Source organism: Desmodus rotundus, chromosome 3 (genome assembly GCF_022682495.2).
Source record: "Desmodus rotundus isolate HL8 chromosome 3, HLdesRot8A.1, whole genome shotgun sequence".
Lineage (NCBI taxonomy): Eukaryota > Metazoa > Chordata > Mammalia > Chiroptera > Phyllostomidae > Desmodus > Desmodus rotundus.
Window position 1 is genome coordinate 55445566 of NC_071389.1, and position 12141 is coordinate 55457706.

General features: G+C 36.8%; 1 protein-coding gene across 2 annotated transcripts in view; it reads right to left on the reverse strand.

The window, feature by feature from the left end:
* Window positions 1–4206: 4206 nt before the first annotated feature.
* The window catches only part of USP33 (ubiquitin specific peptidase 33), a 49515-nt gene continuing 41580 nt past the window's right edge, over window positions 4207–12141 (reverse strand). For both annotated transcript variants that reach the window (XM_024565385.4, XM_024565384.4), the window contains exons 20-24: window positions 11979–12060; window positions 11353–11461; window positions 7703–7805; window positions 5785–5853; window positions 4207–5385 (exon numbers count right to left, since the gene is read on the reverse strand). In XM_024565385.4, the coding sequence (XP_024421153.2) occupies window positions 5228–5385; window positions 5785–5853; window positions 7703–7805; window positions 11353–11461; window positions 11979–12060 (521 nt within the window). In that variant the 3' untranslated portion in view covers window positions 4207–5227. The remainder of the gene's footprint in view (window positions 5386–5784; window positions 5854–7702; window positions 7806–11352; window positions 11462–11978; window positions 12061–12141) is intronic.

Below are 12141 nucleotides of genomic sequence, written 5' to 3' on the forward strand. Positions count from 1 at the left end.
ACCCAAGGAAATTTTCTCTTTCTGATACAATTCACTACACATAATATTCCAAAGTTTGTTATGAAAATAGTAATGATTGCTAACAAGCCATATAAGAGAAAGAAACTTTGGGTCAGGGTGGTATACAAGCCGGATTTGAAAAGGAAAGAAGGTGGCCTGGGCTGGTGTGGCTCAGTTGGTTGGAGTATTGTCCCATGGCCAAAAGGTTGTGGGTTTGATTCCCAGTCAGAGCACATACCTGGGTTGTGGGTTTGATCCCTGGTCCAGGCATATACAAGAGGCAACCAATCAATGCTGCTTTCTCACACTGATCTCTGTCTCCCTCCTCTCTCTCTAAAGGCAATGAAAAATTGTCCTCCGTGAGGATTTTAAAAAAAGGAAAGAAGGTGGGGAGAGAGAAGGGACAGAGAGAGAGAGAGAGAAACAATTTGTTTTCCACTTATTTATGCATTCATTGGTTGATTCCTGTACGTGCTCTGACCTGAGACTGAATCTGCAACCTTAGCATATTGGAACAATGAATGCTCTAATCAACTCAGCAACCCGGCCAGGGGGGAATAAGGTGAATAATGAAGTGGAAGCAAAAACTGCAGACCAATCAAGTAAGAAATCTGTCGATTAAAAAGAAATCAATTAAAAAAAGGTGTGGCAATTATATTGTATTGAAAATATTACATATAGTACGTAGAAATTATATTTATGGAATAAAATCAATTTGGCTGGAATGAAAAAAAAAACAGATTAGTCTAGGTAATATTCATTTCCCTCTCTCCTTCTTTCCAGTAAGGGAGTATTTAGCACATTTTAAGGCAGGGAAAAGTTCTAGAGAAGAGAGAAAGTTTGAGATTTATAGTGTGGACACGATTTCAAAATATAGAGAGGGAAGCGAGAGGGCATGAAAAGCACACTGAATGAATAAATTAATTAATGGTGGAAGAGAGGAAGTCAGGCAGGGAAGGGCTTCTTTCTCTAAGGAGATAAAAAAATGCCAAATTATAAAGAGGTGACAACAAAAGGAAGACAAAGGAGCTTATACCTCCTCAATTTTAGCAAAAGACAAGGTTAAGGGTATCTACTGCAGCCAGGTGAAAAGCAAGACTTTGAAGAACTGGCATGCTAGTATGCTATTCTAAGGAATTAAAATATTTTGTATGTTATATGTAATATATACGGTATTAACAAAAAAAGTAAGCTCAAGAAAAGAAAATGCTATTTAAAAATCACAGGGAGGGACTTCTGTCCAAGATGAAGGTGTAGGTAGACAGGCTTCGCCTCGTACTACCATAAGAAGGATCACAACTAACCTACAAACAAAAAACAAGCAGAACTGCCAGATAATCGTACAGTATGAAGTCTGGCAACCAAGAATATAAATAAGAAATATTCATCCAAGCGGGTAGGAGGGACGGAGACAGACAGGAAGGGCAGACAGAGACAGGGAGCCCAGTCGCGAGGCAGCAGCAACAAGGCAGCAGCACAACAAGGCAGCAGTGCCTTGAATAGGTGCTCCCACATTCATGGGTAGCACGTAGAAACCAGGAGGGACACCTGGGAAGCGAGCAATCCCAGCCCCAGGCCAGACTGCACAATGCAGGGTTCCAACACCAGGCAAATAAAGCCTCATAACTCCTGGCTGTAAAAACGAGTGGGGTTGGGGTGGTTGAAGACACTGCGAGTCCCTCAGGAGAGTCCAAGGGCCCCCATGGTCCTAGAATGTGCATAAACCCACCCACTCTGGGAACCACCATGAGAGCAACAGAGCAGCACTAGTCACATATGGGAAGTGACTGGAAATAGGGTGAGTGCTGAGCAAGTGGCACTGTTCCCTTTCCAAACCCTTCCCCACATACAGAGCCACAAAATAGTAAAGTGGGTTCCCCTGTCCTGGCAATTACCTAAGGCTCCTCCCCTTACAACATAACAGGTGTGCCAAGACAGGGTGTCAAAGCAGCTCTACCTAACACACAGAAACAAACACAGGAAGGCTGCCAAATTGAGGGAACAAAGAAATATGGCCCAAATGAAAGAACAGATCAAAACTCCAGAAAAAGAACTAAGTGAAATGGAGATAGCCAACCTATCAGATGCAGAGTTCAAAACACTGGTGATAAGGATAATCAGAGAACTGATTTGAGTACAGCGAACACATAGGGAAGAAATGAAGGCTACACTAAGTGAAATAAAATCCACAGGGAACCAACAGTGAAGGGAAGGAAGCCAGAGTTCAAGTCAACAATTTGGAACATAAGGAAGAAGTAAACAATCAGCACAAAATGAAGAAACAAGAATTCAAGAAAAAAAAAAACCAGAGAATAAAATGACTCTGGGACATCTCCAAAAGGGCCAACATCCGATTCATAGGCATGCCAGAAGGAGAAGAGCAAGAAACTGAAGTCTTACTTGAAAAAATAATGAAAGAAAAGTTCCCTAATTTGGCAAAGGAAATAGACATGCAAGTTTAGGAAGCACAGAGAGTCCCATACAAGTTGGACCCAAAAAGGAACACACCAAGACACATCATAATTAAAATGACAAAGATAAAATATAAGGAGAGAATCTTAAAAGCAGAAAGAGAAAAGCAGAGAGTTACCTTCAAAGGAGTAATAATAAGACTCAGCCGATTTCTCAAAAGAAACTTTGCAGGCAAGAAGGGACTGGCAAGAAGTATTCAAAGTGAAGAAAAGCAAGGACCTGCAACCAAGATCAGTCTATCCAGTGAAGCTATCATTTAGAATGGAAGGACAGATAAAAGTGCATCCCAGACAAGGTAAAGCTAAAGGAGTTCTTCATCACCAAGCCCTTATCATATGAAATGTTAAAGGGACTCATTTCAGAAAAAAGAAGATCAAAACTATGAACAGTAAAATGACAATAAAGTCACAACTATCAACAACTGAATCTAAACCACAAAAACAGACTAAGCAAACAACTAGAACAGGAACAGATTCATAGATATGAAGGTCATATGGAGGGTTATCAGCAGGGAGGGCGAAGGGGGAGATTAGGGGGAAAGGAACAGGGATTAAGAAGCATAACTGGTAGGTACAAAATAGACAGGGGAGATGTTAAGAATAGTATAGGAAATGGAGAAGCCAAAGAATTTATATCATGATCCATGGACACGAACTAAGGGGTGGGATTGCTAGAGGGAAGAGGGGTACTAGACAGAGGAAAAGGGGAAAAAATTGGGACAACTGTATAGCATAATCACTAAAATATACCTCAAAAAAATAAAAATCATAGGGAAAATACATTCACAGTATCTAATGAAAAAATCCATGTAGAAGTAGATCCACACAATTCAAACCCATGTTGCTCGAGGGTTAATCGAATAAGCAAACTGACTTCAGAGCCCCAAAACTAATCACCTACATTTTATAAATCAATGTACTCAACACATGTATAGACCTTTACTACAATTTTCTTATTTCTCAGCTTAAGTATCTCCAAGAAAATCATCCTCAGAGAAACTATGTCTTTTATTCTACATCTGTCAACACATACGCCAACCTTTAGCTGAGAGTCTGGAACTGCTACCACTTATTATAGAGTTATGTATTTTGATGATTAAAATATTAGAACATTATATAAGCTCTTAGGGACCAGTATTCTCTATCACATTATATATACCAATGACAAATGCTAGTAATGAATATGAATAATACTATAATCTGTTTCAAAAGAATTCACTGGAAGATGGTATGTCACGGTGAGTAAGAGAACTGACATGAAGTTACACTGACTTGTATCTGCCATTTCTTTGCTGTATGACTTAGGGCAAGCCACTTCACCTAAATTGTAGGGTGTAATGAGGACTAAATGTAATTAAGCACTCTACTAGAGTGGCTGAAACATTATAAATATTCAGTAGATGGCAAGTACTGTTAAAAACACTTTTGATTACCTCCTAAATGTCAAGAGTTACACTTAACCCATGGTGATTCAGAGACAGAATATTAACATCATTCAATCCTTGAAGAGGATCATTGTAAATTATGAAGAAGAAAACTAAAAACAATATATACTTTTAAAATTTGAAATGTACTTACTGGCTGATTCATAAGCTCACCATTTCATTAAACATCAAAACTTTATACTGAATGACTTATTTTGCATACTTCTGATTCAGAAATAACAAAAAGACATTAATATTAACACTTTATAGCCTTCACTATCAGTATCTATCAAATAAATTCAACATCCAAGTTATACATTCTAAAATCAATTTTATTGAACTAATTTTAACAACACTGTTTATAGTTGGTGGCAGATGCCCCCAACCAAAACAAAACCATCATGAATGCTTTCAACATATTCAAAATAATCCAGTTTGGTTCTGCATTTGGAATATGGTTAAACTTTTGACATCACATAATCAAGCAAATAGTGGTGCATACTACATTAATCAAAAACTTTATGCATTTCATTAAAAAAATCATTTTGCAGGTGGTTTCAGCTTTATAAACAATTGACACATTCCATACTTCATGCTCTGAAAATAAAAAGTGCCCTAAAACTAACTTTTAGGTTTTTCTACTAATATTAATGAATACTATCCAGGGTTATAGGTAGGAATTGAAGCTTAATATTTTACAGTATGAGGCAATAAGTTACTGATACCTGCTGACACAAACTCCACTCAAACTAAATACATCCTCAATACATTCAAAAAGACATTTTGTAAATATTAATATGCTAGTTTATATGCTGCAGTGCAAAAGAAGTGACACCCTACCATTTCCTGAGCTTTAGGGACTTAACATTTCTCACTACAACTCTCAATTTAAAATAGGCTCTTTATGATACGAAGCCATGTCAAAACTACACAATTAGGTTTTTGGAAAACTGAAAAGATTGGTCAGAGTTATGATGGTTTAGGGTAATGAAAAAGTTTTCAAAGCAAAACTATTTACAAAATTACAAAGAATACTGTGGATTTGCACGTAGTATAAAGATCAAAGATAACCTACTGATTACCAAATGATCACAATTATCCCTTTCTTTCAAAAATATTACACTGAAAGACTATGGTAAGTTAAAGCATTAAATATACCAACCTGTAGTATATTATACATTTTAACACATTTTTCCATAATGCCCAGTAAAAAGGAATGAGATAAAATATTAAAAATCAGGAAAATAAACATGCTTTTAGGAATGTTTCTGCATCTGTTATGACAGGGGAAGTGAAAATGCTTTCTCATTAGACCACTCCATATCCTCAAACCTACAAAGACCGAGTTTCTACTTCAATTTTTTCTTCTGCTTGTAGTATATCCGGGTCGATATGAACAACTGGAGGTCGGAGGATAACTTCAGGCCCTCCTCCATATATAGACTGTAGAAAATTCCATGTTTCTTCAGAAATTTGACCAGAATCTGCTCCTAAAATTAAGTGTATATAGAAAGAATAATATTTACAAATCTACAAATTCATATTGCAAAAGCTTTCAAAATGTACCCCCCACCCCCAGCCTGAATCCTCTAGGGACAATTGAGAACTTTTGTAACATGAATCTTCAGACTACTAGCCCACACTGTTATAAGTTGCAACTTTATGGTCTGTCTTAAAAAGTTAGAGATCCTTTTTCCTAATGCCTATCAACAGCCTTAAAACCTTTCCTCAGATGAAAATTAATGAAAGCTTTTCCACTATTTGCCCTACTTCGTGAATGAATTACAGCATTAAGTGGGTAAAGAAGGGGCATAGATGACTAGTGATGATATGGTCTTAAAAGTAGCAAATTACTAACAAGTAAAGGCTTCAATGTTGGTCAGACTTACCTTGCCTGAGCATCACATTGCCGCATTTAGTGACTGCGATTTTAGTGTTATCGATAGGACCTGGAGGATCTAAGTTAAAAGGAAAAATAAATGATCAAAATGCACACTTCCCAAATAAATGCACCAAAGAACTGCCTGAAATAACTGAATGATGTCACTGTGTAATCAGACTGATTATTTTTCAGTGGGATTAGTAGTTGATTTAGTGGTACTATTAGTCGATTCTTAACTGTCTTTTGAGCTTCTTCCTTCATAGGTCTTAGCTCCCCCAAAACAAAATCAGGAAAGAGAGTGAGAGAGGCTCGTTCACTACCATCCAAAATCTAATATAAATGGTTTCTTAACTATCCATTTGAGGATTACATGTTAAAATGCAGTTTTAATGCTATGAAAGAACAATTCCTTTGTAATTCAAAAAGAAGTTATACAATCCTTAATTTGTTCCAGATGGTCATTATATTAAAAACAATAAAAGCATTATAAAATAAAATGTTAAAACAAATCCTTTAATTTTCATTTTTTAATTGAATTTATTGGGGTGAGACTGGTTAACAAAACCCTACAAGTGTCAAGTGCACGACTGAACAAAACATCTGACTCTGCATCATACTCCCATCACCCAAAGTAAAGGCTCTCTCTGTCCCCATTTATCCCCACTTTGCCCTCTTCCACCTCCCCCACCCCTCTCCCCCTGGCTATCACCACATTGTTGTCTGTGTCTATGTGTTTATTTATACACACACACACACACACACACATACATATATTTTTTTTTTTTTTGCTTAATCCCACACCTTTTTTCACCCAGCCAAATGAATCCTTTTTTAAGAGAACACTTTGTTTTCCCCTTGAATACACAAGTACCTGTTCATTATCAAAATCTGTAAAAAAAAAAAAAAAAAAAAAAAAGTACAAAGAAAAAATATGTACTGTGAACCTGCTATAAAAAAAAATAGGCAGCCCCAACCAATGTGGCTCAGCTCGTTGAGCATTGTCCCACAAAGCAAAAGGTCACCAGTTCAATTGCCCAGTCAAGGCCCATGCCTGGGTTGTGGGTTTGGTCTCTGGTTGGGGTGCTAAGAGAGGCAGCAGGTCAAAGTTTCTCTCCCTCTCTTTCTCCCTCCCTTTCCTTCTCTAAAATATTTTTTTTAATTATTTTAAGCAAACACATGGGCTGGTATATTTTGTGGTTGCCTTTTTTAAATTTATTTTTTAAAGATTTTATTTATTTTTAGAGAGAGGGGAAGGGAGAGGGAAAGACAGGGAGAGAAAGATTGATTACCTGCCTCTCATACACACCCCATCCAGGTACCTGGCTAGCAACCCAGGCATGTGCCCTGACTGGGAACCCCCTTTTGGTTTGCCGGACCATGCCTAACCCACTGAGCCACACCCAGAGCAAATAAAATCTTATTTTTTTAAAGGCAAACTGTTTTAGTATCTGTGTGGTCTTTTACCTTTTGCATGTGTTTGCCTATTTTTTTAATACAAAAGGGTTAGATGGTGAATACTATAGTGTGATCTTTTTTCATACATCAAGAACTATTATTTTTAAATTGCTAAATACTATCACAAAAATTTTTTGTAAGGTACACATAGTATCCCATTGTAACTGATAAACCATAATTTAATCAATCTTATTGTTTGGTGTTTTTTTAACTCTTCAATATTAAGCTCAAAGACTAGTTCTGTTTAGTTCCTTTATTCCTTCTATGAATGGAATGTAATTGATGAAATTGGTTTTTAAAAATTAAAAATTCCCAGAACCAGAATATAAACAATAATGTAAGATCTCTGAGGGCAGGGGTCTTTTTCTTTCTTGTTCACTGGTGTAATCCCATGTATACAGATAGTCAAGAAAAATTTGTTAAATAAACAAAAAATCTGCAGAGAATTTCATTTTCAGTTAGCCACTTACCTCCATCTTTTCCCTTCACAAAACTTTCCCATTCTCTAAACCACTGCATACTGATGCAATAAAAAGTAGCTGGAGAGTCCTCCTCTTGGAATGCTCTGTTGAGCTACGGGGGAGAAAATCAGTCACCTAATATTTAGAACTTGCTTTGTAGCAAAACAATACAATCATCCTACTTCAGCATCTGATAAGGCCAATTTTTTAAAATGAATTTACTGGGGTGATATTGGTTTGCAAAACAATACAGGTTTCAAGTGGACAACTCAATAAAATGTCATCTGCACAATGCATCGTGCATCCATCACCCCAAGCAAAGTCCCTTTCAGTCCCCACTTCCCCACCTCCACCAACCTCCCCCACTCCCCTTCCCTCTGGCTACCACTACACTGTTGTCTGTACCTACGTTATATATGTATGATTTGGGGGGGAGGTTTTTTGTTTGTTTGCTCAATCCCTTCTAACGGTTAGCACAGGCACCAAGGCCAATTTCTCATAAAGAATATGATGTACATTGATACTCAGTTATCTTAGACTAGCATATGTGATAACACCTATTAAAAAACAATTCTAGCCCTGGCTGATGTGGCTCAGTAGATTGAGCACCGGCCTGCAAACCAAAGGGTTGCCAGTTTGATTCCCAGTCAGAGCACACGCTTGGGTTGCAGGCCAGGTCCCCAGCTAGGAGTGTGTGAGAGACAACGACACATTGATGTTTCTCTCCCTCTCTTTATCTCTCCCTTACCCTCTCTCTAAAAATAAGTAAATAAAATCTTAAAAAAAAGAATTCTAAGTTATGTCTCAAATTTTAGCAAGTACACACAGAAGGGACATAAAAGATTGAATAAGTGAAGACATTCAAGGCAAAGTCTTCAAAACAATAAATACTCCACGTATTTATTAAAAATCGGAATTATACATCTTATTCAAATATAACACATCCACTGTCTACATATTACTTGTGTTCACTTAGGATATTGATGGACATGTTGCTATTACAAACACAGTGCTGCCATGAATAATCTTACACATGTCCTTTCACATGCAATATACATACGGTATACATGTAAGTACAGGATAACTTCTCCTAAGTGGTGGGACAGTCCCTGAGGATGTTCCACTCCTTCCTCTAGATAGATCTAAGGCCTAAGTATGAGATTCAAACAAGGCAAAACTCTATTAGTTTTGGAAATGGAAATCTTCACAGAAGTTTCTAATAGCTAGAATGGAGTCATTACAATGTCAATTTTGTCAGCTATAGACCTGGAATACCTTGGGCCTGAACTTCTGGATGTATATTCAATTTTTCTTTTCAATAAATTTCTTTTTTGTTTAAGTTAGCCATTCTGGCTTCTACTGCTTTCAACTGAAGAAATCCAATTGACAGAAAAACTGTTACAGAAAGAGAGGTGGAGGCAGCAGTGCCTGATGAAAATGAAGGGTATTTGGAATTTATGTAATTGTAATAGTGAGAAAAGAGAGCCTAAAACTATTTCATGATGGGTAACTAAGTGCCCGTATTAATACCATTGGTGGACAAAGACAAGTTCAGATCATGTCTCTCCTATAATCAAATCTAATAAAAACCCTGCCATTGTCTCCAAAGATCCTATTATAGACCAGAAGTACCTCCATAATCTGGCCTCATGATCTGACTTCATCTTTTAATACTCTCCTCCTCATTTATTCACTTGTGGTCACATGGACCTTTGTTCTGCCCAGAACCAAGCAGATACATTCCTGCCTCTCAAAGTTTTCGTATGGCTGGCTATTACTTCTTTTTGCAAATGTGAGTATCTCCCTCACTTCTTCAAGTCTTTGCTTTAATTATCATCTCCTCCATGAGGCCTATCTTTATCACCCTACTTAAACTGTACCTCACTCCCCACCTATCACTGTATTCCTGATCTCTGTTATCCTTTTAGATATTTTTCATTTCCATAGAACTCATCACCTTTTAATATATAAGTACTAGTTATTTATTAAATGTAAATTCTTTGAGGGCAAGATCTGTCTGGGACATGAGGTAGCTGCTTCCATAGAACAATGAAAGGCAATGAAAAATGTGCCTGCTCTGATGGTTAACAAGGAAATCAAAGCATGTTTACCTCAAGGTACAGCATTGAAATCAGGACTTTCTGTGAAGTACAACTTATCCTTGGAAAACTGAGATTTCTGAAATGTAATGTCGGACTAATTTCGCCGGATAAATACATTTAATTCATAGTATTAAGAGGTTTGGATACTTTTAGGACTTTATCTCTGTCATTAGAACTTTTCTTAATGTGTCTGGGTGAGAGCTTTTTACATTTTAGTTAGGTACAATCACCCCATTAATTTAAAAGCATCTGTTTTTCTCTAGTTCTAAGAAATCTTTTTAAAATGTTGCTCTTAAAGTAGTTCCTGCCCTCTATTCTCTTCTAAAATGCCTATTAGAAAAACACTGGAGTCTGTATCTACCCAACATGTTGAAACTTCTGTTTTCCATCTGTTTTATCTTTGCTTCACTTAGGAGAAACCCTTTCCTAGTCCTTCAGGACATTAATTTGCTCTCCAGCAATACTACTTCTGCCATTCAATCAACCCATCTATTGAGTTTTGTTTTCAGGACACAATATCATTATGCATCTCCTAAGGATCAATATTTATTTTATGCATACTCTAGGAAATCATAGTCCCTTCTAGGTATTACAAGCTATCTAAGATAATGCCTTCTTTAATAGACCCAAGTGTCCACATTCTGCTCTGTCCAAGCAGACACCTTAATGCTTGCTGCCTTACACAATGCAGGGAGCAGATTGCTGAGGTTGTTATTTGTATTCGCCACTTCCAAGCCTGAAGCCTGTGTGGTCATTTTCTGTGGACTTTGGTTTACTTTTTCAATCTGATCCTGTCTGTTTTTATAATTTTTCAGAAACTCCACTTAATCTCCAGTCCACCAAAGGCATCCATTTTTATCCTCCAGTGTTAGTTTTTATGCCAACACACTGTTTTGCTAAAAAAAAAAGAAAAAAAGAAAAAGAAAAAGAAAGGGAGAGAGAGTGTGTGTGTGGAATAATCAACGAATTTGGAACACAACAGTTAAAGCTGTGTTACTGACAGCAGCAGCACTTGGCGGAGACTGACGTCTTGCAACCTAGACAAGCGGAACTGTATCAGTCTTTGTCAGTGAAACCAGGTGGTTCAGTTCTCCCTACTGATTCTATGACTAGACTTTCTGTTGCTTGTAATGAAGCAATACATCACAATAAACTCACTTTGTGAAAACCAGGTATATTTATAAGTACAGAGAGTCCCACAAAACCATACTGTATTTCATAAAGTGATGGAGGTAGAGAATGTGGTCTGGTAAATGATTACGGAAAAACACTAACTTAAGAAAATTTATAATTTACAATTTCAACAAGGAGATTTCTTGCCAGGGCCAATCCATAAAACGAAATTTATTACCAATCCATTAAAACAAAAAACCACAGAAAGAGAACCTAACTCACTACATTGTTGTGACCTGCACTGTTATATATTCAGAGCACTTAGAATCTACTGCAACTCGTTCACCCCAATCGTTTCATTTATATAATACAGTTCTACTAACTGTCAGTTCTTTATCTTTATCCTAGATCACATTTATAATTTCAAAAACATCATTTTTTTACCCGAATAAAAATTTCCAATTCAGTTTTCCTCCTTTTTTCAATTTTCTCTGCCTCAATTTGGCAAGTGTGACAAATGTACAGATGGTTGACAGCTGGTCCTCCTCCATACCTAAAGCATAAAAATTTAATAATTATGACAATCTTGAAAAAAGCTGATACTCTGGAAAATGTCTCCCACTTTTAGTCAATGGCTAAGTTCCTAGTAAATAAATCCTCACAGAACAATTCTCAGTCATGTTTAAACTATTATAAAAATCAAATAACCAAAAGGACCTGACTTTATGTTTGTCTGGGTCAATGACTTTATCAGATTATTAACTAACCTGTTTTACCTATACGTCAACTTTCCCTTATAATTATACCTGCTACAAAATACGTTTGAGGCAACACCACAACAACATAAAAGAAGCAGCTTTAAAAAATTGGCATATAACATATAAACCTTAGTTATGCTGCCACAATTCTACTGACTCGCACTCAGAGTGAATAAATGAAGGAGAAAGGGGATACTCTACTTAAGCAACATAACGCACAAGGAGCATACTCTATGAAATAATCCAATCCCCTTTAACGAGTTTCACAAACTGATTTCCACAGTGCCATACTGTCTGATTTGAAAACCAAACCTGCTGTAGAGGTTATCCCAAATGTTCTGAGGCAGCATCAAAACCAGGTCTTCAATATAATTAGCTTTTCGTGGAGGAATACCTGAAAAAAGTTTAGATGTGTCTGTCTCAGTCTCAAATTCTTTTATATTATTCTCAAAGGTTAAACTCATTTCTTAAATGG